The 27,911-nt window shown below is 37.8% G+C and overlaps 1 protein-coding gene across 2 annotated transcripts in view; it reads right to left on the reverse strand.

The window, feature by feature from the left end:
- LOC133558088 (epidermal growth factor receptor kinase substrate 8-like protein 1) overlaps positions 1-27,773 on the reverse strand; it is a 28,182-nt gene extending 409 nt beyond the window's left edge. The window contains exons 1-18 of one of the 2 annotated variants that reach the window (XM_061909188.1): positions 27,664-27,773; positions 23,354-23,402; positions 23,121-23,279; positions 22,908-23,057; positions 22,755-22,834; positions 16,792-16,904; positions 15,853-15,899; positions 15,658-15,781; positions 15,502-15,590; positions 15,353-15,427; positions 11,728-11,876; positions 10,516-10,660; positions 8,993-9,033; positions 8,800-8,908; positions 8,594-8,722; positions 8,375-8,516; positions 2,912-3,077; positions 5-137 (exon numbers count right to left, since the gene is read on the reverse strand). In XM_061909188.1, coding sequence (XP_061765172.1) covers positions 5-137; positions 2,912-3,077; positions 8,375-8,516; positions 8,594-8,722; positions 8,800-8,908; positions 8,993-9,033; positions 10,516-10,660; positions 11,728-11,876; positions 15,353-15,427; positions 15,502-15,590; positions 15,658-15,781; positions 15,853-15,899; positions 16,792-16,904; positions 22,755-22,834; positions 22,908-23,057; positions 23,121-23,279; positions 23,354-23,383 — 1,881 coding nt within the window. In that variant the 5' untranslated portion in view covers positions 23,384-23,402; positions 27,664-27,773. The remainder of the gene's footprint in view (positions 1-4; positions 138-2,911; positions 3,078-8,374; positions 8,517-8,593; positions 8,723-8,799; positions 8,909-8,992; positions 9,034-10,515; positions 10,661-11,727; positions 11,877-15,352; positions 15,428-15,501; positions 15,591-15,657; positions 15,782-15,852; positions 15,900-16,791; positions 16,905-22,754; positions 22,835-22,907; positions 23,058-23,120; positions 23,280-23,353; positions 23,403-27,663) is intronic. The other variant, XM_061909189.1, reaches the window with a different exon arrangement.
- Positions 27,774-27,911: the final 138 nt, after the last annotated feature.

A 27,911-nucleotide genomic window follows, 5' to 3' on the forward strand; every position in this document is an offset into this window, starting at 1 on the left:
TTACCTCCAGCAGAGCTCGCTGCACCGCCAGCTGGCTGTATACTCGAGCACCTTCCTCTGGAATAACGCTACGCAGCTCCTCCTTGTTGAGGGAGAAGAGCTGAGCACCTGTCAGGACTCCCAAACATGAGACCGTCCTGGATGGAACACGCCACAGGTGAATTACTACAATGGAAGCTTATAATAACCTTGTTGTTCACGTTAAGTCCTATAAATATTACACACCATTACAGTAGTCGCCTTATTGTGTGATTTTAATTACATTATTTTAACAACATTCAGTCCTATTAAGATCTATTGACCAAAAACACTATCACCTATAAAACATATCGACCTATATTGGATTGGTTTTGGCATCTTTATTGTATAAAATGTATCAAAGTGCCCCCAACCTACCCTAATTTTTTCTGTATATGGTGAAAAAAGTGAATGATAGAAGAAAATAATAAAATGCTAACAAAATGTAAATGTAAAAATATTACTACTAATGGTAAATTTGGTTTAAACATTTTAAATTGGGTTCAATTTTGGAAGCATTTTAGAAATATATACACAGTATTTCTTCACCTTAAAATTGACTATATTATATACACTCCTGCTGCACTCCAGAGGGACAAACGGTAGAAAATGGATGGATATATATTTGTGTATATATTTATATTCTAGTTTCTCCAAAAAAGCCACCCTTTGCTCTGATTACTGCTTTGCACACTCTTGGCATTGTCTTGATGATCTTCAAGAGGTAGTCACCTGAAATGTGTTTCACTTCACAGGTGTGCCTTATCAGGGTTGATTATTGGAATTTCTTGCTTTATCAATGGTAGGCGCCAGCGACCCCGAAAGGGAATAAGCGGTAGAAAATGGATGGATGGATGGATCAATGGAGTTGGGACCATCAGTTGTGTTGTGAATGGGAAGGTGTGTCCAAACTTTTGGCCTGTATTGTATACAGGCCAAAAGTATTCAGACCCCTTTAAAAGGTTGACTCTTTGTTTCTTTGCAGCCATTTGCTACAATCAAAAAAGTTCCATTTTATTTCTGTTGTTCACTCAGCATACATAAGTACATAAGTATTAAGACCATTTGCTCTATACTTTGTTGATGCACCTTCGGCAGCAATTTTAGCCTCGAGTCTTTTTAAATACGATGCCACAAGCTTGGCACACCTATCTTTGGGCAGTTTCACCCATTCTTCTTTGCAGCACCTCTAAAGCTACATCAGGTTGGATGGGAAAGGGTTGGTTTTCATCCAGGATGTCTCTGTACATTGCTGCATTCATCTTAATCTCGTCAAGGAGGTGACCAAGAATTTATTTTTATAAAATTTGCAGAAATGTCTACATTTCTGTGTTTTCCTGTTTAGATGGGGCGCTGAGGGTACGGTACGTTAATTAGAAGTAACATGAACTCTTGATTTGAGCAATTGGGTGCAATGAAACAAAAGTGGGAAATTCAAAGGGGTCTGAATACTTTCCGTACCCACTATATACATATATACATGTGTATACACACACACTAAATATATATGCACGTGTGTGTATACAGATATTTATTTTCTTTCATTTAAGTCCGTGAATTACAAAAGAAGACATCATTTATCCATCCATCCATTTTCGCTCTTTCCCAAAGCTGTCACCATGTTGAACTCTAACTTAAAATAATAATAATTCACCTCTATACAATATCATGCCCTAATACCCTACTGTGCAATACTACCCTTCGAGTGCAATACGTCCGACACTGATTGTTATTTATGACTTCGGTACTCTTGTCTTGCTCTGTATATTGTACAGTATTTTGTACTTCTATAGTGTTTTGTATATTGTACAGGATTGCTTATTATTTTTATTGGATAGTAGTCTGTTTATTTCAATTGTTGGTTTTTACTTTTTACCTATGTCATTTATTTCACCCCATATTTGTTCCCACTACCGCACCTTAAGTTGGAGTCTTTAATCTCGTTATATGCAAATATAATGACAATAAAGTTCATTCTATTCGATTCTATTCTACCGCTTATTCCCCTTTGGGGTCACAGGGGGCGCTGGCGCCTATCTCAGCTACTATCGGGCGGAAGGCGGCGTACACCCTGGACAATTTGAGATAAAATCCATATAGCTGTCAAAGTTCAATAAAAAGGTTGTTTGAATCAAATTAGGAATATATAAAAAAAATCTATACCCCCTTTCAAAATGCTAAATGGTTCATTCCATCTGGTTGTGGGAAACTCAGCATAGAACACTTCACTCTATGCTCAACACAGGCGTCATAAAGTCATTAAAGCTCACATTAATGCATTCACACACAGCAAAAAAGAAAAATAATGTGGCAGCAAGTTAAGTTTGTTTCACTTTTGCATTTCAAAGCACATAACTGTGGTGCGTTTCAGTACCCTTGATTAAAGTTTGATACAGAGGTGACACTAAGTTTTTAAGACCCCTAGTATATAAGTCACAATTATGATCATGTAATATTATCCACTGATGATAATCTTATATGAATCAGCTATAATCTCTACCTTACATTATAAAATATTGTAAACAGAAACAAATCAGGTTTATACATTTGCTTTGAAAAAGCTAGTTTCAATTAAGTGATTCATTAGGTTATTTTAGTGCATATAAACATACTAGTGTGTGTATGCAGGGCGGCGACATTAGGTGTAGGGTGGTGTGGAGGGCCTTACGCAGTCAAATAATGATCAATTATAATAAAGACCGAAATTAGGTCGCACACCATTTGTGTGTGAAAAATAAAATACTTGTTAACGACAATAAAAATAGCACCCTCTGGTAGGATTTTTTCTTCACTGCACTTAATAGCCACAGTGTACAGTCTGGTTTGTCATAGCCTCTGTGTGGAAAGTACTTTCATTATGACTCTTTATTAATGTATCAAAGGTTTGACTCACGGGTCACTGAAGCCTTTCCCTCGGAGCCACTGCTTCACCTCCTTTGAGTCGGAGTGGTAGTCGAGAGGAAGGGAGGTGTCCGTGGATCGAGGGATGACCAGAGGCTGCCTGTTGATGGCCTTTCCGTTGGTCAGCCTCTGGAGCAGCTCGTCATTCACCATCATAACTGAAAACGATTAATACGTGGAGGCTTTAACTAGAGGAAACAGAATTATACACTATAAAAAAGAATGATATCCCGCCTACATTACGGCCATTGATACTTGATAAGAGGGCGGAAGATTGCCAGGCTGGTTATTGGATGCTTTTTTTACAGAAAATCACACAAAAAGGCGACCGTGTGTGTAATATTTAAAATGCTCTATTTTTACATATATTTGGTAAAACATTGTTTTTATGTTTGTGTATGACATTGCATTTGTGTTAAAATACTGGGTTTTTTTTTTCAAGTTAATTCAAATTAAGCATGCAACTAATTTGCTGTGATATATAGATGAATAAATCACCAAAATGATTACCCAGGGCGGCCACCGCTACTGCTCACTGCTCCCCTCAACTTCCAGGGGGTGGAACTAGGGGATGGGTCAAACGCAGAGGGTAATTTCACCACACCTAGTGTGTGTGTGACTATCAGTGGTACTCTAACTTTAAAATCATAAATAATCACAATTAAAAAGTGTGTCAAATCTGATCCACAAATTCTTTAAATCACAGCACTAATATTGATGTAACAGTAATACCGGTAATGAAGTTCCTAATCCAACTCCTAATAGTTAATTTAAATTAACATGGTCAAATAGGTTACAATTAGACTACATAGACTATTTAATTAGAACATTTAAATATTTTTTGTAACAAACAAGATCATGCTGTCGTTACAGCAATACCAGTAATCATGTTCTCAACATTGTACCTACTTAGCCCTCAATAGTTAAGTTAGTTTAACACGGAAAGGTTATAGGTTTAATTATAGGCAATTATGACTGCCTTCGGGGCCACTTTAAAATGTAGCGACGGACAACATTGAATGACATAGTGGGCCATTTTAAATGACCTGGCGGACCACATTGAATGACATGGTGGGCCATTTTAAATGACATAGAAGGACACTTCCAAATGATATAGCAGAACACATTAAATGATGAGGCAAACAACATTAAGTGATTTGGTGTACCATATTGAATGAGATGGCGGGCCACTTTGGGGGACGTGACGGATCACATTAAATGATATGGAATGACATGGGCCACATCAAATTAAGTGGTAAACTAAATGACATGGTCGGCCACTTTAAATGTTATGGCAGACCACATTGAATGACATGTCGGGTCACTTTAGAAAAATGTGGTGAAACACATTAAATGATATGGCAGACCACATTGACCTACCATGGTGGGCCACTTAAATGACATTGTGGGACACTTAAATTATGTAGCAGACCACATTAAATGATGTGGCAATCAACATAAAATGATGTGGAGTACAATTACAAATGACATGGCGGGCCACTTTACAAAAATGTGGTGAAACACATTAAATGATATGGCAGACCACATTGACCTACCATGGTGGGCCACTTAAATGACATTGTGGGACACTTAAATTATGTAGCAGACCACATTAAATGATGTGGCAATCAACATTAAATGATGTGGAGTACAATTACAAAGGACATGGCGGGCCACTTTACAAAAATGTGGTGAAACACATTAAATGATATGGCAGACCACATTGACTTACCATGGTGGGCCACTTAAATGACATTGTGGGACACTTAAATTATGTAGCAGACCACGTTAAATGATGTGGCAATCAACATTAAATGATGTGGAGTACAATTACAAATGACATGGCGGGCCACTTTACAAAAATGTGGTGAAACACAAATGATATGGCAGACAACATTGACTGACCATGGTGGGCCACATTAAATGACATTTCGGGACACTTTAAATTATGTAGCAGACCTCGTTAAATCACGTGGCAATCAACATTACAGGTAAATGATTTAGAGTACCATATTGAATGACATTAGGTGACATGCAGAACACAAATTATATGGCGGGCCACGTTAAATGAGATGGTCGGTCACTTTAAATGTTGTGGCGGACCACATTGACTGACATGGTGGGCCACATTTAATGACATAGGAGGACGCTTCAATTGATATAGCATACCACACACACTAAATGATGTGGCGGGCAACATCAAGTGATGTGACGAACCACGTTAAAGGCCTACTGAAATTAGATTTTCTTATTTAAACGGGAATAGCAGATCATTTCGCAATATTGGCATATTTTTGCTGAAAGTATTTAGTAGAGAACATCGACGATAAAGTTCGCAACATTTGATCTCTAACAAAAAAGCCTTGCCTTTACCGGAAGTAGCTGACGATGTGCGCGTGATGTCACGGGTTGTAGGGCTCCTGACATCTTCAAATGTTTTATAATCATAGCCAGCTGCAGCTAGAGCTATTAGGACCGAGAACGCGACAATTTCCCCATTAATTTGAGCGAGGATGAAAGATCGTGGATGAGGAAATTTAGAGTGAAGGACTAGAAAAAAAAAGGCAAGGGCAGTGAGAGCAATTCAAATGTTGTTAGACACATTTACTAGGATAATTCTGGAAAATCCCTTATTTGCCTATTGTGTTACAAGTCTTTTAGTGAGATTATAAAGTACCTGAAAGTCGGAAGGGTGTGGCCACGGGTGTGTTGACGCCAGAGTCTCTGAGGGAAGTCACGCAGCTGCAGCAAGACGGAAGCTCCGCTGATGTCTCCGGTAAGAGCTGACTTATTACCACAATTTTCTCACCAAAAACTGCCGGTTGATATTTGTTTGGGATCCATGTTGGCTTGACCGCTCTGATCCATAGTTAAGCTTCATCTTCGGGAATTTTAAACAAGGAAACACCGACTGTGTTTGTGTGACTAAAGGCTAAAATCTTCTCACCTCCATCTTTCTACTTTGACTTCTCCATTATTAATTGAACAAATTGTAAAAGATTCAGCCACACAGAAGTCCAGAATACTGTTTAGATATGCGATTAAAGCAGACTATTTATAGCTTGGATCGGGCTGGAAAATAATGTCCGCTACAACCCGAGACGTCAAACGCACGCGTAATCATACGAGTCATCATACCGCGACGTTTTCAACACGACACTTGGCCGGGAAATTTAAAATTGCAATTTAGTAAACTAAAATGCAGTATTGGCATGTGTTGCAATGTTAATATTTCATCATTGATATATAAACTATCAGACTGCGTGGTCGGTAGTAGTGGGTTTCAGTAGGCCTTTAAGTGATGTGCAGACCACATTGGCGGACCACTTTAAATGATATGGTAGAACATATTGTATGACACGTCAAATGTGATGAACCACTTAAAATGATGTGTTCAGCTCCTTTAAATATTGTGGGTTACCACATTGAATGACATGGTGGGCCACTTTAAAAAATATGGCGAACAACGTTAATGACATGGCCCACTTTAAATATTCTGGCGGACCACATTAAATAATATGGCGGGCCATTTTAAATTATACTGCAGACCACATAGAATGACATCGTAGGCCAAGTTAAAAAAATTGGCATACCACATTAAATGATGTGGCAGACCACATTGAATGACATAGTGGCACACTTCAAATTATGTAGCAGACCACGTTAAATGTCGTGGCGAACCACCTTTAGTGACGTGAAGGACCACATTTAAGGATACGGTGGTCCACTTTACATGATGTGATGTGGCACTTTAAATGATGTGGCGGGCCACCTAAAATGAATCCAATCTCTGGCCCCGTTTCCATATGAGTTGGGAAATTGTGTTAGATGTAAATATAAACGGAATACAATGATTTGCAAATCCTTTTCAACCCATATTCAGTTGAATATGCTACAAATACAACATATTTGATGTTCAAACTGATAAACATGTTTTATTTTTCAAATAATCATTAACTTTAGAATTTGATGCCAGCAACACGTGACAAAGAAGTTGGGGAAGGTGGCAGTAAATACTGATAAAGTTGAGGAATGCTCATCAAACACTTATTTGGAACATCCCACAGGTGTGCAGGCTAATTGGGAACAGATGGGTGCCACGATTGGGTATAAAAACAGCTTCCCAAAAAATGCTCAGTCTTCCACAAGAAAGGATGGGGCGAGGTACACCCCTTTGTCCACAACTGCGTGAGCAAATAGTCAAACAGTTTAAGAACAGCGTTTCTCAAAGTGCAACTGCAAGAAATTTAGGGTTTTCAACATCTACGGTCCATAATATCATCAAAAGGTTCAGACAATCTGGAGAAATCACTTCACGTAAGCGGCATGGCCGAAAACCAACATTGAATGACCGTGACCTTCGATCCCTCAGACGGCACTGTATCAAAAACCGACATCAATCTCTAAAGGATATCACCACATGGGCTCAGGAACACTTCAGAAAACCACTATCACTAAATACAGTTCGTCGCTACATCTGTAAGTGCAAGTTAAAGCTCTACGATGCAAAGCGAAAGCCATTTATCAACAACATCCAGAAACGGCGCCGGCTTCTCTGGGCCCGAGATCATCTAAGATGGACTGATGTAAAGTGTTCTGTGGTCTGACGAGTCCACATTTCAAATTATTTTTGGAAATATTAGACATTGTGTCATCCGGAACAAAGGGGAAGCGAACCATCCAGACTGTTACCGACGCAAAGTTCAAAAGCCAGCATCTGTGATGGTATGGGGGTGCATTAGTGCCCAAGGCATGGGTAACTTACACATCTGTGAAGGCACCATTATTGCTGAAAGGAACATACAGGTTTTGGAACAACATATGCTGCCATCTAAGCGCCGTGTTTTTCATGGACGCCCCTGCTTATTTAAGCAAAACAATGCCAAGCCACATTCAGCACGTGTTACAACAGCGTGGCTTTGTAAGAAAAGAGTGCGGGTACTTTCCCGGCCCGCCTGCAGTCCAGACAAGTCTCCCATCGAAAATTTGTGGCGCATTATTAAGCGTAAAATACGACAGCGGAGACCCCGGACTGTTGAACGACTGAAGCTCTACTTAAAACAAGAATGGGAAAGAATTCCACTTTCAAATTTTCAACAATTAGTTTCCTCAGTTCCCAAACGTTTATTGAGTGTTGTTAAAAGAAAAGGTGATGCAACACAGTGGTGTACATGCCCTTTCCCAACTACTTTGGCACGTGTTGCAGCCATGAAATTCTAAATTAATTTTTTTATTTTTTTTTTAATTAAGTTTATGAGTTTGAACATGAAATATCTTGTCTTTGTAGTGCATTCTTTTGAATATGGGTTGAAAAGGATTTGTAAATCATTGTTTTCCATTTATATTTATATCTAACACAATTTCGCAACTCTTATGGAAACGGGGTTTGTACATAATGCAGAAAATTTTTTTTTTTAATTTAAAATCTAAGTCTTGAAGTCCAAGCCATGTGTACCTTTGTCGTCTTCTGTTGCAGGTGCTTGCTGGTTGTAGGCGGACTGGCTGTGTGGCCGTGAGAGAGCAGGGTACTGTGGCAGACTAGGTGGGCTGGGTGGCACACTGGTGAAGGTCTTGGGGAGAGGAGGCGGGCCTGGAGCCTGCAGCAAAGGAACGTGGGAACTCAGCAAGTCATCTGTGACACATTGAGACTAACAGGCGTGTTTATGTTTCTCACTGAGGGCGGCCTGATGCTGGCGACGGGACTCTCTACGTGAGCCGCGGGCTCCAGGATGTTGAAGGGAACAAAGCCCACCTGGTTGAAGCGATTGCGACACTTCCACCAGCGTTTGGAGGACTCCAGCACCTGGCAGGCAAACAGGAAATGGTACCCTTCAGACAGGAAATGGAACCTTTTGGTGAGTGAAGAAGCATCAGTTGTACCTCGAGCGTATCGCCTTGTTGCACGGACAGCTCAGTGTTGTTCCTGGCGTTGAAGTCGTAACTGCAGCTGTAGACATTTGCAGCTTCATTTGAATGTCCTTGGCTGTCTCTGTGTGGACGACACCAGTTAAAATATTTGATTAAACTTATATTTTATAACTGTATACGGTAAGTTCTCTTGAAGTGGACTTACGTTTCATCATTCATGTGGTTGTTAGGAGGCTGGGCTTGTTGCTGTCAACACACACACACACACAGACTGAGATCAGTAAGAGATGGTTAAGCCCCAATCATGTTAGCAAGATTATAAACTATCAGGTTTAAAATAACAAAGTTGTTAAATGTTATTTCTGTAAAAATAATCCTAAAATTAACAATTAGTAGGGGTATTGAAGTTTTTAAAAATGCATTCTGATTCTAACAATTCATCAATCAAAATTACAGACTACCAACGCAATAGATTATAGTAAACAGTGTGCTGCCACAATGTTTATGGATCCAACAATAACATTTTTGACACAATTAATCCTTATATTTTGATAAACAAATAAGACAGTATTGCATTTGAGGGCTGCTCTTGAAATGGGTAAGAAGTGACTTAACCAACAGGAAGCAATATGTGAAGATATGTAAACAAACGTCTACAGAGCTAAATATATCCTGTGGTGTTCGCCAGGGATCAATACTGCGACCAAAATCGTTCAATGTTTACATAAACAACAATTGTAAATGTATTACTTATATTGTGAATAAATTGAGAACAGGAAGTGAACAAAAGTTTTAGCAACTGCTATGTAAAAAAAAAAAAAAAAAAAAAAAGGGCGTAGGATTTAATAAGATCTGCTTCTTCCTACTCCTTTTCGAACATGTTGAAACTAAAAATTGTGATGTATCATGTTGTATGCATGCATATTCGAAATAAACTCAAACAGTTACTGTTCAAATTGTGTGTAATGTTACAGCGGTCGAAAATATCAAATATACTTGTTAAATAAAATCTCTGCCTTGTTTTTCATGAATATTTAGGCCAACTACACTACTATATTTGAATGTTAAATCACTATGGTGATACTTGGAGAGCCAAGTGTTTTGTAAGGTGGTACTTGGTGAAAAAAGTTTGACAACCATAGATATATAAATCATTTCCACAATATAAACACAATGAACATAGCAAATATCCTTATGTGATAAAACACACTTTTTTTTGTCTCATTTCCAAATAAAGATTTAAAAAAAAAATTGCACTTGAACTAGTGTTAGATGTGTATACGTTGTGTTATTTTGTTTTGAAACACATTTTTGGTTGATATAAAAATAAATTCACAATTTTTAGGATTTGTTAGAAGATGATTCATGCAGTAGTTTTTTGTTGGAAAGCAACAAGTTCAATTCGTTTTAATCTTAAAATAAATAATGCAAACTGTGGTAACAGCACAGTATGGGTTAAGAAGCCTACCACCTTATGCACCTTTATAAGCCAGAGAGCAAACAAAGAAAAGGGCAAATAAGTAGGATAAATAAATAATTTGAAACTACTTATTCACAAACATAAGTGGTACAATTCAAGTATGACTAATTTTTTTGCAAATAAGAACACCCATGCAAGATAGATCAAATATTATCTACCACTTAAAATGTCCTCTCCTTTGTATACACTACATAGTTGTCATATTTTGAGTAACTTGCTCACAATGTGCATAACTGTGCCAGGCATACCTCTTGTTTGACTCGGAGGGCTTCATGTTTGTGCTGTGACTCGACCGGATCCTCCCAAACCTGCCCGTCCGCCCTGAAGGTCTCTGGCTTCCAGCCATCGAGGAACACTGGGGTGTAGGGCGCTATGGGCCCTCTCAGCTCCGAGCTGAAAGCACAGATGTTAAAATAAATATTTTAAAAAATATTTAAGAAACGTTTAGAGGTCCGTTATTTTGGAGTAATAGTTGGATGTAAATATCTAAATGTATTTGAATTACATCTCACAGTATTGCACAATAACATTTGTTGTAATAATACATTGCATTTACAATAGTACTTTTCTAGTGTGTTCAAAGATGCCAAATAAAAAAGGAAAAAGTTTGATTAAATAAGAAAATATATATTTTACATACCGGTACTTTAGTTTAATATAAAAAAAAAGCTCAAATGTGTATTTTTCAAACTATTTTTCCCACTTCCTTAGCTCCAAGCTGAAAGCGCAGATGTAAAATTCAGGGTGGCGTAGCTCAGATGGTAGAGCGGCCAACCGTAATCTTGATAATTCCTAGTACAAATCCAACTTTTGCCATCCTGCTGTTGTGAAAAAGAAAAAGTGCCATATAAATGTAATTCACTTAAAGAAAATAAAAAAGTTTGTATGCCTATTATTTTGAAGCGTCAGTTGGATATAAATATCCCAGTTTTATTGGCAAATACAATAAAATAATATTTTTCAAATCTATTTAAATGTTCTTTTATTCAAACAATTCACAATGCAATAAAATTAATAATAATAATACATAACACTTTAAATAGCGCTTTTCAATGCGCTCAAATATACCAAATAAAACAAGGGAAATGTTTGGTAAGATAGAAAAAAAATTAAATCTGAATTGAAAATGTATTCGAAAACAATTTTTGAAGACATACATCCATTAGGTTGAAAATACTACTAACAATAGTAATAGTTATTATCATAAACAATAAGAATAAATGTACTGTTACCTATTAAAGACAGCTTTATGTATTTAAAACAATTGTTTTTGTTTACAAAATAAAGCTTGTTAAATATACACAGATCTGAAACTACCAGAGAGATCATTGTTTTGAATGTTGTCATTCTGTTCGGCCAAATAAGGTACGTATGAAAAGTGCAGTTTTACTTCACTTCTGTAGAAATGGTAAAGACTTATCTTAACATGTCATAACAAACACGTGATGGCCGCTACTGACCGAGCATGCGTCCAGTTGGGACCCAGCGACGTCCACAGTTGCCTCTCCTCCACGTTCAGGTTGTCTTGTAGCAGGGACACGGCAGCCGTAGTCAGGGCGGGGCTGGACACGGAGGCCCCGAGTGCTGGCCCCCCTGTTGTCTTCACCATCTGCACACACACCCAGATAAGACAACTCCACTCTTCACACACGCCCTTGTCTCACAAAATAACATTTGTCATCTCACGAAAAGTGAGTACACACTTCACAACCCAGAAACCATTTGGTTCTCAAAGAACAGTGCTTGAGGATTGAAACTTTGATCTACATTTGAGTAGTCAGTGTACAGCTTGTATAGTAGTATGGATTTACTCTCCAGTAATAATGAGTCAACACACACTTATTATTGTCGAGCAGTCATACTTAGTGGTGGTACTGTCTTGGCCTGGGGCTGCATGAGTACTGCTGACACAGGGGAGCTGCGGTTCATTGATTAAAAAACATGAATTAATTCAAACATGTACTGACAAAGAACACGATCCCCTCGTTTAGGGAACAATAACAGTTTTCCGACACACACTTTACAAGCTGTACACAGACTACTCTAAACTATATCAAAGTTCAATTTCTGTAGGATTGCCTTTTGAAAACACGTATAATAAAATGGTTGCTGGGTTCATGAATGACAGAAAAAAGAAAAGGCTTGGACGCGGGTGTGAAGAAATGAAACACACCCATATAGAGAAAGACAAGTGCACTTCAAAGCTGATTTTTAAATATGACTAATATTGTAACCAAATGTGCTGCGCGTGACCCTTGGTGGAAATATGCACATTTGTGTAAACACGACATCTTTACCTAACGCGTATACACCCTGTAGTGTACACTGCAGAGTGAGAGCAGTAAATCACGTTCCTTGTGCGTTTAACATTCTTGGCAATTACAATTATGATTCTCAGTGCTATTTTCGTTAAAATGAATGACAAAATTTCCGCTTGAGTTAATAAAACACACACAAAAAAGTAAGACAAAGTGCCGTGAAGAACTAGGGAAAAAGTTTGTTCATTATTCCTAGCATCTTTCTGTTTTTGACCCAGGAGTTTATCAAATTATTTGAACATAATTACAGGTAATTGAATTTAGTAGTAAAGTCATCTTTAGTATTCTGTGGATTTTTGGCCTTCAAATTAAGCATTTTTTAACTAAATGAAGTACAGATATTAAAACTTCACGTGTTTAACACTTGATGACCCCATGGCTCCTAAAGTGAGTACAATCATAATGTCTAATTTTCTATTATATCTGCGAAATCTTCTTTTAACAAGTTCAAAACTGACTATGTTGGTGTTATTTCATGTCGAGAGAGCTCTAAATATGTCAATAAACAAGTTTGGATTGGCATAAACAGCTTTGTTATGCTCTTAACAATGAAAATATTACATTCATTATTCCTACTTTGCATATATTATTTTAGCACAGTCAGGCCTGGAAGCAACTGCTTTGCAATTGGATGCATATGCAAAAGGGCAATATATTTATCTATACAGTAATCTATTAATTAATATCTGCACCTTATTGCTCTTTTATCCTGCAACACAAGCTATTGCAACAAAATGTCGTTATCTGTACTGCAGAGGTGTGGACTCGAGTCACATGACTTGGACTCGAGTCAGACTCGAGTCATGGATTTGATGACTTTAGACTCGACTTGACAAAATGTAAAAAGACTTGCAACTCGACTTAGACTTTAACATCAATGACTTGTGACTTGACTTGGACTTGAGCCTTTTGACTTGACATGACTTGCTACTTTCCCCAAAACCCAACGATTAAAGTTATTCAGGAGCGCTCCGTCTCTTCCATTGTGTACGCGTGTCTGTCAGCGTGTGTGCGATGACAGTGTGCGCGCTACCTGTCAGAACAACAGCCAATCAAATTACATCCACGTTATTTTCGTCACACAGCATTCATCCAATCAAATTGCAGGAAAACCAACACAGAAGAGCTCTTAAACAAGCTTTGCCAGTGAGGAAAAGTTATGCCCAAAATAGTTTTGTTTGGGTATTAAAACAACGACTTGGTCAACAAATAACGAATTACCGTATGCCAAACATGCGGTTGGAAGATTACAGACGGAGACGCAACAACTTCCAACTTCGTTCGACATTCGAAGATGCACAAAGAAGGGTAAGTTATAACGTTATTGCAAACACTACAATCGGTTGCGTCCACTGCAGTTCGCTACCTTATTCATACTTTTTGTCAAGTGATTTTTTTTTTAGCAGAGCTGCATGAGGTACCTACACATAATGTTACGTTAGTGAATGTATCACACACAGTAACATAACGTTAGACGGCGGTCAGGAGCACCGCTTATTTTAGCTGCCTTCAAAAAGACAAACATAGTCAAATAAAGGTCAGTTAAAATGTATACTATATTAAGAATATGTGTACAAATTCCATAGGGCCCTGACATCTAAAAAGTACAACTCTGTACTTGTCGTGTAGGCACACATAAACACACATACAGTTTGAGATGAGATCAATGAGATAAGGTAAAAACAGGATGGAAACTGCTGTTGAACTAGTTCCAATGCAATATGCCATGGAAATACAATGATAACACTTTTGTGCAAATAATTACAGTTGGACTTGTTTTTTCAAATGTGTTTATTCTGTAAAGGAATGAGTTACATGTTTAAAATAACTGGTTAATAGTGCTATTATGAAGTGCATTGTCAGCACTATTTTCTTTTATAATAAATACATACAGCATTTTTGAAGCATACACAATTTGTGTAAATATATTAGTCCATGGTTAAAAGGACTTGAAATGACTCGAAACTCAAAATGCGGGACTTGGGACTTGACTTGAGACTTTTCAGTTTTGACTTGGACTTGACTCGAGACTTGCCTGTCTTGACTCGAGACTTGACTCAAACTTGAGGGCAAAGACTTGAGACTTACTTGTGAATTGCAAAACAATGACTTGGTCCCACCTCTGCTGTACTGTAAAGTTCAAATTTGAATGACAATAAAAGGAAGTCTAAGCCTAATTGACAGCAATAAACATAGAACGACGATTGTCTATTTACCAGTGCTGTAAATAAGGTGGTAATATGTGATTATTATAGACAATATTTGTATTTTTGGACACCACAGTCGTCCCTCGCCACATCGGGCTTCAAATATTGCGGCTTCACCACATCGCGGTTTTATTAAAATTTTTCTAAAACATATTTTAAAAAGTTTGAGTCCAAAATTTAACATTTTCAGACCTAAAATGAGCTGAATAAACTAAAAATATTAATACTACAGTAGTATTGGACGCTAGACGAGACCAAACCAATCAGAGAGTGCTATTCATCAGTATCGTGGTCACTGATTGGCTCAGCCTCATGAAGCATCACTATGTTGTATTAAAAAAGTGTAAAAGTGACTGAAAGGTGTTCGATCATGTCAAGAAAGCTATTTAGAAGGTCGCAAACAGTTGTTTTTAAGTTCTATATATGAAAATATTAGATTTTTAAATACTTCCTACGTCATGGAAATTAATTTATCGCGGCCTGAGCAGCGATAAAGAGGGACGACGGTATATCAGGATTTATTTAGAGTGAGGCATAATATCAATAAGTTAAAAACTGACCATATCCAGAGGTTTGAAGACATGATGAACAAGCTCATCTGAAGAAGGATTGGATATGGCTGATTTCAAACGAGCCTAGAAGTAGACAACACATGTACTTTATTGCAGCAAAGAGAACAAAATATAATGTCATCTTCTTGAATACAAACCAGCAGGCTGAAGCAATATTTCAACTTCTGGAAGATATCAATGAACTCCTGCTCAGGCGGAGGCCTGGCTTTCACGGTGAGAAGGTCCTCTATTGAAACCCACCAACACACACGATTATCCACATTTCCATCCTGATGTCTTCACCTCCCGCTTACCTTCTGCGCTCGTTTTGCTTTTCTTCTTCTTGTTCCTCGATTTGAGCACGAAGGCGGCCTCGGCCGTCTGCTGCAGTTTGGACATGAAGCTCTCGATGTCGTCGAAACAGTGGTTGAGGATGCACTAAAGGAGGGACAGCTCTTTTTTTTAGAACGCTTCTTTCGTGACTGATAGCGCGTGAAAAGATAGCATACCACTTCTCTCTCGGCTCGGAGTAAGGTGACGTCGGGGCCTCCATTTGCTGGTAAGAGAATTGATGAATAATTAGTCCAATTGATTTACTATTAACCCTTTTGCAACTCTAGGGCCCAAAACTGGCATTACATGCGTTCCTTCTGTGATAGTAGGTTAGCAGTCTGAAATCTCGCTTTCTTGAATAAAATTGTGTTTTTATATGTTTTTAGCAACGTATACAAACTTTTTTCTAAAGGACTCTAACGTTCCTATTGACTCCCATTATAACTGCTATTTTTAACAGACTGTAAATCTGGTATATAACAATACTTCTTCCAGGAAAACCAAATAGATCTTCATCTTGCCGACTGAAAAACAAGAAAATATTGTTTTGGTGTAATTGTCAACACCATTCGCATATCATTTCTCAGAGCTTTGGTAAGTGTAATTTGAGATGAACAGCTATGAAACCACTGAAATGCAAAGAAAATGATCTTGGCCAATTATATATAATATGGCAGTATTCATTTAAGGCTCGTGTGAACTCAATAAACTCAACCAAATCCAACCTGCAGCTCGCCATTGTAAAAATAATCTTTTTTGTCTACCTGTCTATTGTATCAAAATCGATGTTGTCATAACAAATTATTGACCTACCGAAGGCTGTGATTACCCAACCTCAAATATTCCACTCTGCAACTCATTTGAGGAATATTCCATATTTAACTTAAAGAATATGGCATTTTTAAAAATGTTTTGACAAAAAGGTCATAGAATAAAAAGAATACAAACACTTCACATTAATAGATAGTTCAGGATTTGCTCCAAGATTTCAAGTATTGATTTATTGCTGACTTTTATGAATGGGTCCTTTTTTTGGATCCTAAGAGTCCGCGTGTATAGTCGATCTTAAGCTTGCACAAGGGTGAAAAAGACAAATAAGTATGGGTTTCATCTACCTCTATGTCCAGAGTAGGGTGGGGGGTTGGTTGGCGGGGCATTGGGAGCATGTGGAATAGGTGGGTTTGGAATTCCATAGGGGTCAGTCATAGCTGTGCCACCCTGGGAATACCTTTGGGAAGAAGAGACGGCTTTTCAACAGCAGCAATAGCCTACTTAATCAGCACTGTTAGTCAACACGACAAACACACACACACAAAAATAAACACACAAACAATAAAGCACAAAAGTGTCTTAACGCCATGTTTACCGTCCTCAAGCATTCTTTGAATGACTCCCAAGCAGGAAGTAGTGTGTCCAATCTTACCCCAACGCTCCCTCCCCAGCTCCTTGAAACCACCTAAAAATCAGGTAAGCCGTATCCAAACGGCAGCCCTTCAACTAGTCCGAGGTCATCCCGCCTGCTGCTCCTTCTCTGCCTTTTTGCCACAATGGTCAACTTGTCTCTGTCACACCTTCTCAAGTTATGTGCAAACCGGTACAACAGGTTTGATCTCTCTCAGCTGTTTACACCGCTCTCTCTTTCCCTCACACACACACACTAGTGACTGTGGCGCCCTTTGGTTCAGCATAATGGCGACACGGAAAGGCGGAAAGCAAACTGGTTGAGAGGTGGTGGCTTGTATTGTTTGGCTTTCACTGACCGCAAAGAATATGGTGTAGCCACAACATTAGGTACACCTCATGAGAGCCATTACAATAAATATTTTTTAAACAAGATCATATTGATCATTCATTTTAGTTTGTCATGATGAAGCAGTTATTTTAGTACCATAAAGGTGTCTAAAAAGTGCCTTGAAATATGCTGTTAAAATACTTGTATATGATAATATAGTGTCTGGATATTTAAAGTCCTACATGCTTTTATTTTCAATAATAAATAAAATTGAATTCCACTTTTTTGTTCATTTGTTTCTCATAAAGCTTTTGCTTGTTTGAATTTGTGTTTAGTTTGCCCATGTATAAGAATTAATGCATTTAATAGTTATTATACAGTAATTTGTGCTGTCAAATGATTAATTTTTATAATCAGAATAATATAATATTTAAATATTTTAATTAAAAGACTATGGAATCAATAACTAAACCTATTTTTCAGTGTTAAACTACTGTAACTACCATGGCTCTGACTGTACAATGTTAAGAAGTCCGTAATCGAGTGAACATCCTTTTTTTTTTATATGTAATACATACACGTGTCTATCATTTAGAAATAAATATTATAATTGAATGACTTACATACAAGGAATTTGTCCATAATATTTTTTATGTATAATGTTAATGATTCAAATAGAATCTGATTTATTCAATGGTTCTTTTGCCATATACTGTTTCCATATTATTGAAACCAAATTGAAAATATTTCTTTTTTTTTTTAATTAAGAATGGTTAAAATACATTTAATTCTAAATTTTTCAACGTTATATTTACCTTTCCTGACAGCTTTTGGGCTGTATAGTTATTATAATTGCTGTATTATCATAATTAAATGTATTTGTATTGAAATAATATCATTAAATTAATTTTATGATTAAAAATACATACAATTCTAACATTTTCAATATCATCTTTACCTTTCTCGACAGTTTAGCAAAAATCCCACGCTTCGTTTGCCGTATAGTGTTGTTATAAGTGAATGTCTTAAATAAAATTAATTCATATTAAAAATAGATATATAAATATGTATTAAAATTAAATGATTAAAATACATTTAATTCTAATTTCTAATATTGTATTTACCTTTGACAGTTTGACAGAAATGCCATGCTTATTTTGCCGTATAGTGTTACGGCAATGATTGGTTAGCATGTAATTGTTTTTAGATACAGTATGTCAACAAGTTACATTCATGAACACCATATGGTTACTAGAGATAATAATATTACAACAAATCATGATTCAATTCAATTACAATTCTTTGGGTAATGATTCCATTCAGAATCAATTCTAAAATTCAACAATTCTTGATTCAAACCGATTCTCACAACATTAGTTTTGGTATGAAAATAATAAAAACATTTGACAACTGGTTACAGGTTTCAAAAGCTCCACCTGGCTGCTGACCTATGACATATATGCTCAGTGAGTAAGCGTGGAGATGGTCTAGGACAGGGGTAGGGAACCTATGGCTCTAGAGCCAGATGTGGCTCTTTTGATGACTGCATCTGGCTCTCAGATAAATCTTAGCTGACATTACTTGAATGAATAATTCCACTGGTAATCACAATGTTAAAAAAAACGTTAAAAATATAAAACACTCTCATGCATTTTAATCCATCCATCCGTTTTCTACCGCACCTGTTCAAGAAATAACAATGTTATTAAAAATAATTAGAGACTAATTCTACTCTAAAAATGTTGGTTTCACTTAAAAAAATGCACGCATTTAGTTGTATTCAGTGTTAAAAAATATGATATGGCTCTCACGAAAATACATTTGAAAATATGTGGCTTTCATGGCTCTCTCAGCCAAAAGGGATCCGGACCCGTGGTCTAGGAAATGTCTTTTTAAAAATGTATTCTTACAAATAAAAAAAATTGTCCTATACGCGGAGTAAGCACGGAGGTGGCCTAAAAGCTACGTTTTAACAATTAGTAATTAAAAAAAAAAAAGACATGACCTATAAGCACAGTGAGTAACTGCAGAAATGGCTGAAAAAACATTAAAAAAATGGATTCTTAGGAATTGTTACATCGAGATGGCCTTAAAAAAAGGTATTTTAAAAATGGTTTCTTAAAAGAAAATTCATGTTAGATGTGCAAGACAGACATAGCCCCAAAAAGGTTTTTTTTTAATTTTTTTAAATGAGTCCCAAAAATTGTTTTGATTGATGTGTTAGCGCAGCGAATAAGCATGGAAATGGCTGGAAAAAAATGGAGCCATTAAAAAAAATAGTTTTTATTTTGTACATTTATTTTTAAACATTTTTTATAAATTGTGAATTGGAATAATTAAGAGTCCCGATTTGAATGTTTTTGAACGTTCCCCAAGTGGTTACATTTGCACAACTCAACATATTTGAAAAGAAACATGCAAAACTTATTAATGATTATACCCTTTCTCCATGTTTTTTTTTTACTAACAATTCATTCACAATGTAACTTTTACATGTTTATATTAGGTTCACTCCCTGTGTCAGATAAAAGGTGTTAAAAGAAATTAATAAATATTAATAATATATTTTTAAAAAGCATATAGGGACATAATTGATCTTTTATTGTACATCAGGGGTGTCAAACTCATTTTACTTCAGAGGCCGCATGAAAGAAAATCCGTGCACATACGCGGGACGGATTATTAAAATCATGGCATTAAAGCTAAAAAAATAAAGACAACTTCAGATTGTTTTCTTTGTCTTACTTTGGCCAAAAATAGTAGAAAGACATTCTGAAAATATTACAATAAAAATATAGAAAAAAATACCGGTAGCGGTAAAGTTTAGATCCATGAAGGAAAGAAGAAAGTGAATGAATTTTTATAACTGAATACATATGCATAAAATGTTGTTTTCTTTTGTATTATTTGAATTAAATAACGTTTATGACAACCTTTTTCCAAAACACAATATAGAATGTGAGATACAACAGGATAATGCATACATTTATCATTGGTTTTCAAAACGCTTACAAAAAAGTGGGACCCCATCAAGTCCCTGGCGCCAACACTGATGGTGTATTGCTGCGTGCAAAACAGCAGCAGGCAGCTGTGGCCTGCGAGCCGGTTCTAATACTAATCAAATGTCCTCCCAGGAGCCATAGATAAGACGGAAGGCAAAGCTCTCAATTTACCAATCAATCAACATTCCCATCCTCACCTACAGTCATGAGCTTTGGGTTATGACTGAAAGGACAATATCGCGGGTACAAGCGACCTAAATTAGTTTCCTCCGCCGAGTGGCAGTGCTCTCCCTTTGAGACAGGGTGAGAAGCTCTGCCATCCGGGAGGAGCTCAAAGTAAATCTGCTGCTCCTCCACATCGAGAGGAGCCAGATGAGGTGTTACGAGCATCTGGTCAGGATGCCACCCAATCGCCTCCCTGGGGAGGTGTTTAGGGCACGTCCGACCAGTAGGAGGCCACGGGGAAGACCCAGGACACGTTGGGAAGACTATGTCTCCCGGCTGGCCTATAAACGCCTCGGGATCCCCCGGGAGGATTTGGACGAAGTGGCTGGGGAGAGGGAAGTATGGGCTTCTCTGTTTAGGCTGCTGCCCCCGTGACCCGACCTCGGATAAGCGGAAGAAAATGGATGGATGGATGGAGCCATCCTCGGCCCAGACTTTGACACACATGCGGTACATAATGCAATCACCTATTGGTGATAATGAATGGTATGTATTACTTAATACACAAACCCCGTTTCCGTATGAGTTGGGAAATTGTGTTAGATGTAAATATAAACGGAAAAGAATGATTTGCAAATCCTTTTCAACCCATATTCAGTTGAATGCACTACAAAGACAAGATATTTGATGTTCCAACTGATAAACTTTTTTTTTGTTGCAAATAATAATTAACTTAGAATTTCATAGCTGCAACACGTGCCAAAGTAGTTTGTAAAGGGCATGTTCACCACTGTGTTACATCACCTTTTCTTTTTACAACACTCGAACATTTGGGAACTGAGGAAACTAATTGTTGAATCTTTGAAAGTGGAATTCTTTCCCGTTCTTTTTTTATGTAGAGCTTTAGTCGTTCAACAGTTCGGGGTCTCCGCTGTCGTATTTTACGCTTCATAATGCGCCACATGTTTTCGATGGGAGACATGTCTGGACTGCAGGCGGACCAGGAAAGCACCCGCACTCTTACTACAAAGCCACGCTGTTGTAACACGTGGCTTGGCATTGTTTTGCTGAAATAAGCAGGGACGTCCATGACAACGTTGCTTGGATGACAACATATGTTGCTCCAAAACCTGTATGGACCTTTCAGCATTAATGGTGCCTTCACAGATGTGTAAGTTACCCATGCCTTGGGCACTCATACACCCCCATACCATCACAGATGCTGGCTTTTGAACTTGGCGCCTATAACAATCCGGATGGTTATTTTCCTCTTGTTCCGGAGGACACCACGTCCACAGTTTCCAAAAATAATTTGAAATGTGGATTCGTCAGACCACAGAACAGTTTTCCACATTGCATCCGTCCATCTTAGATGAGCTCGGGCCCAGCCAAGCCGGCAGCGTTCCTTGGTGTTGTTGATAAATGGCTTTCGCTTTGCATAGTAGAGTTTTAACTTGCACTTGCAGATGTAGCGACCAACTGTAGTTACTGACAGTGGTTTTATGAAGGGTTCCTGAGCCCATGTGGTGATATCCTTTACACACCGATGTCGGTTTTTGATGCGGTACTGCCTGAGGGATCAAAGGTCCGTAATATCATCGCTTACGTGCAGTGATTTGTCCAGATTCTCTGATGATTTTATGGACCGTAGATGGTAAAATCCCTAAATTCCTTGCAATAGCTCGTTGAAAAATGTTGTTCTAAAACTGTTCGACAATTTGCTTACAAATTGGTGACCCTCGCCCCATCCTTGTTTGTGAATTACTTAGCATTTCATAGAAGCTGTTTTTATTCCCAATCATGGCACCCACCTTTTCCCACTTAGCCTGCACACCTGTGGGATGTTCCAAATAAGTGTTTGATTAGCATTCCTCAACTTTATCAGTATTTATTGCCACCTTTCCCAACTTCTTTGTCACGTGTTGCTGGCATCAAATTCTAAAGTTAATGAGTATTTGCAAAAAAAGAAATGTTTATCTGTTTTAACTTCAAATATGTTGTCTTTGAAGCATATTCAACTGAATATGGGTTGAAAATTATTTGCAAATCATTGTATTCCGTTTATATTTACATCTAACACAGTTTCCCAACTCATATGGAAACGGGGTTTGTACATGCCATTTATTTTTAAGTTACTTATTCTTTTTCCCCGCAGACAATGTTGTGACGTGGACTGTACCTGATTGGATCCTGAGTGGTCTGTTTGGTCTTGTTAAACTTGGAAACGGCCTGTGTGATGTTGTCACAGATGACGTCCGCCTGCAAGAACGAAAAAAAAAGTCCACGTTAAAGACACTTTTTATTTATGAGGTGAGGTTTTATTGGAGCTTACCTTGACCGGCTCACAGCTGAAGTAGAGAATGTCCGGTTTCTTCTCACTGGCGCTTTGGCTCACCAGGAGGAGGAGGGACGGGAAGAGTTCCTCCGAGTTAACGGCCTCGCAGCGGAAGATGGAGTTGAAGGGATAGTGTTCTATCTCCTCCTGCATGAGGCGAGGCAATCAGTCTCACTTTGCCGTACCGTACCTTTAATGCCAAGAACTTACTTTGCTTTGTATGTCTCTCAGATAAACGGCATCTGGTCCGATATCCAGCAGCATCTGTTGGCTCCACAGCTTGTCGCTTTCAGCGAGGAAGAGGAGGCGGGACTGGGCCTCCTCCACGTTCTGCACATCCCCATTCTGGAGGGAGAAGGTGAGCAAGTGCTGCTCGTGGAAAATACACCGTCAAACGCACTGTGCGGCGTAGGTAGGAGAGCTTGCCACAGGTAAAGACTCACGTTGACAAAATACCGTCTGATGTTGGTCATCCTGATGCGTCACCCGCTGCTGGTAAAAAGATATGACGGAGGGATACAAAAAGTTATTGTTGGCAGCGACAATTGAAAATTCACAGTTCAATTCTCGGAAGCTGGTTGACTTCAAAGAAGATCCTAAGGTGACGCAATCACAATGTTTAAAGAAAAGCTAACAGCTGTAATTAAATACTTTGGAGATAAAGGAAATTCAGCTTAAGAGTTTGAAATAATTGTGATGATTTAAGTTGCGAGCAAAAATTTGAGTTACAAGCAAGTGACAACAGTGGACCCCGTGAGAGCCGCCCAAAACATCTGGTCTTACTCGTTGATAGCTTATAGCAGGGGTAGGGAACTTATGGCTCTCGAGCCAGATGTGGCTCTTTTGATGACTGCATCTGGCTCTCAGATAAATCTTAGCTGACATTGCTTAACACGATATGTAAAGAATAATTCCGCTGGTAATCACAGTGTCAAAAATAACGTTCAAAATATAAAGCATTCTCATGCATTTTCATCCATCCATCCGGTTTCTACCGCACCTCTTCAAGAAGTCACATTAATGGTAAGAAGTGTTTTATTTATTGTTGGTTAGCCTCAGAATAACAATGTTATTAAAAAGAATAAGAAACGTATTTTACTTTAAAAATGTTGGTCTTTCTTAAAAATGCACGCATATAGTTGTATTCAGTGTTAAAAATAAATAAATTATATGGCTCTCACGGAAATACTTTTAAAAATATTTGGCTTGTATGGCTCTCCCAGCCAAAAAGGTTCCCGACCCCTGGCTTATAGTGACAGATGGAAAGTGATTCTGAAGGACAGCACTGGGAAGAAGTGAACAAAAAAACAGAAATCAAGTACCTGAGGAGGTTAAACTGGTCACAACTTACAAGGCCTTCACAAAAAAATTGAAAATGTGGTTTATCAACGCCTACAGCCTAAAGGATGAGCCTGTTTTGATCCTAAGATAAATGTTATGTTGTGATGTTGTTGTTTTTTTTTTATCATATTGTATATGAATTGTGTGGGTTTTTTTTTTTATCTCACTCTCACTTTCTGTTCTTTTTTTTTGTAATTGTAATTTTACTGCCTTTTTTTACATCATGGCCAGGGAACTACAGATGAAAACTAGCCTTCTGGCTAATTCTGGCTTTTTTTAACCATGTGTTTTGTGAAATTGCATTGTCCCCTTTGAAATAGGTTAATCTAATCTAATCAAAAACATGACCGACTTGGCAAAGTAATTGGAGTGTATCACTGCTGGTCTGCCCCAATCTGAAGCAGAGTGACTCTGACGCCAGCCAAGAATGTTAAAATAATATCCAAATGGTGGATATTTATCCATAAAAATATGGAGAAGCTGCTCATGGTGTGTTTGACGGAAAAGTAACTGGAAAAAGATACCGTAGAAGTCCACTCCCTAAGGTGAATACTGCACATTATTTTTACATCACTTCGTAAAACTACTGCAGTTGTTAGTAGTATATTCTATTGTATTGTTTTTATACAATATTATCTAATTATATAATGAGGGTGGTCCCAAAAAGGAGGGATTTTTCAGATTGACTGTGTGTTGGTTTTATACGTGCTCCCCCTCTGTTCAACATATGAAATAAGTGTGGGTAAGAAATTGAAATGCGCCCCCTTTTGGCAAAAATTAATTAAAAAAAAAATATGTTTATAGAAACATACTGTAATAATGTGAAGTAAATAATGAAGATTAAAAACCAATTACAAACCAAAAAATTAACTAATAGCAGTCTTTTTCTCACGATGTGTCGACTTTTTTCTTATAAAATTGGGAACAATTTCTCATATTCTTTCTGTTTTCTTTAATATTGCAATATTTTCTCGTAAAATTATTACTTTTTTATGTAAAATTATTACTTTTCATTGCAAAATGGTAACATTTGTCATATACAATTCTGAATTTTATCACAATATTGCCAGTTTTATGTTGTTCTTCCATCCATCCATTTTCTACCGCTTATTCCCTTTTGGAGTCGCGGGGGGCGCTGGCGCCTATCTCAGCTACGATCGGGCGGAAGGCGGGGTACACCCTGGACAAGTCGCCACCTCATCGCAGGGCCAACACAGATAGACAGACAACATTCACACTCACATTCACACACTAGGGCCAATTTAGTGTTGCCAATCAACTTATCCCCAGGTGCATGTCTTTGGGGGTGGGAGGAAGCCGGAGTACCCGGAGGGAACCCACGCATTCACGGGGAGAACATGCAAACTCCACACAGAAAGATCCCGAGCCTGGATTTGAACCCAGGACTGCAGGAACTTCTTATTGTGAGGCAGACGCACTAACCCCTCTGCCATGACCGTGAAGCCTATGTTGTTCTTGTAAAACATTTTTTAAATAAAATAATTACTTTTTTCATAATTTTTTCAACAAAAATTCCAATTATTATAACATTGCCAACATTTTAAAGTTTTCTTATAAAATTGTGACTTTAGTTCAAGTAAATTTACGACTCTCTTCATAAAATTGCCAAAGTTTTAAGCTTTTCTTGTAAAATTGCTACTGTTATTGAGCATATCATAATATTGCACAAATGTTCAGTTTTTCTTGGAAAATTTTGACTTGCGTTGAGTAAAATGACGACTTTTATTATAATACTGACAAAAGGCCAAGTTTTTCTTGTAAAATTCCAACTCATTTTTCACAACAAGCTGTTTTTATATTTGCATAGTATGTATATATTATTAATGTTGTAAATACACATCTTTATATATCTAGAAAGGGTGCTCCTAAAGAAGTAGGCTTTTTTCTGAGGTCTCGAGAAGGTAACAAATACAAGAATGAGTGTGTGTGTGTGTGTGTGCGTGCGTGCGTGCGTGCGTGCGTGTGTAAGTAAAATATGAGCAAGATCGGTTGAATAAGATGGCGACAGCATAGGGTACATGTGCATGTACGAGCCAGTCTGCATCACAATGAGGATAGACAAAAAGGAGAAACTTATTGACTACAACGTCGGACTACAAGAGTGGACCCGGGCATTGATCTTCGGGTAAAACTTTACTATATCTGGATAATCCGCTAATGTCACATGTTGGAAAATTGTCACAAATTGGTCAAATTCCAAACAGCTCGTTTGAAGAAAGTATGAAAGAAGGCAAGATTGTTTTATAAATATATCCGCACTAACTCCATTGGGAAGTTCACATTTCTGGGGCAGGTAGGTAAAAGGCGGTTTTGCATATTAGGTCTTCTTTAAAAACAAAAAGATGTAACTGATGAATGCCACAAATGAACAAATACATCTGCCAGGTAAACCTATATTGTTTATGTAATTAGGGCTCGAAATCGCTCTGTATATAATAAAAATCTGCATTATTACCACATATACACCACCGCATTTTGAAATGTGTAATGCCATATTAGGCACACATGTTCATGCTGACAGGATACACAAAAAGCAATAAAGATGCTGTGCTGTAAAACACCCAGAGTCTGCCATTTTGGTTTGCAGATGTAACCCTTTCGGCCAGTCGGTCAATTTCCAGTTGTCGTCTCGGAACCTTGTACTTGGTATTGAATTGATGGCTCATATTAAAAGGAGCAGCCAGATCATTTGCTATGTCGCAGTAGGTTCCATTGCTTATTCTATAGTCATTAGTACGCTTTTGTGGTGACATCAAGTGCCAATCAGCCTGTGGAGTATATTCGCAGAAATTATAATTAATTTTTAAAAGCATCATTTTCCAGCTGTGACCTTTTTCCATTGTATTTATGATACCGTGACAAGAGATTAACCCCCCGTGAGCTGCCCCAACCAGTCTGACGGCACTACAGTATCTCTCTATCCACCACCCTGTTTCGGGATTATCAGTACTTGAATGAACAATATCACACACAAAAAGGCCAAAATCAGTCGACAGCATGTTGTGTTGGTTTGAATAGCCCCCAAAATACACTACATTCCTGATGTTTTTCCAACAAAAATAACTTTATAAAGGATGAAAGATCTTGATAACACAAAAACACATCAGAAAACTGGCTACGTGCTCGGAAAAAGTCATGTATTTGACTTAGTGTCAAGTTAAGTGTGGGTGGGGACTTCAGGATTTCAGATAATGCCCAGGTGACAAACCCTGGACGCAAAACTATGTGCAGCATAGGAACAACAATTTAGCTGTAGATAGACAGTCAAATCACATATGATTAACAGTGATGTCTTTCAAATAAAGCATATAATGGGCATAGTTTCTTCATAATGACTCTCATTACGGCATCCATGTGTTTATATCCAAAGTAACTCTTCATATGAACTTACCCAGGTTGACGAGCTTCCAATTCTGTATTCTAGATATTAAACAGCAAGGAAGTATATAAGTATGTCAGTGAAATGCGTCCCGCGTGACTGCAGGTATAGGACACTCCCCTGAATGTTTTAGCAAAGAGGTGTGCTGCACCGCCCACACTAGAAAATAAAGGAGATCTCAGTCATGTTCTTTCTTGTGTTGAGACAACTGTGCAAGGCTGTGCCTTCTTTTTATAGTCACCTATTAGGAGCCTTTAGTT

Source organism: Nerophis ophidion, linkage group LG08 (genome assembly GCF_033978795.1).
Source record: "Nerophis ophidion isolate RoL-2023_Sa linkage group LG08, RoL_Noph_v1.0, whole genome shotgun sequence".
NCBI classification, from domain to species: Eukaryota; Metazoa; Chordata; class Actinopteri; order Syngnathiformes; family Syngnathidae; genus Nerophis; species Nerophis ophidion.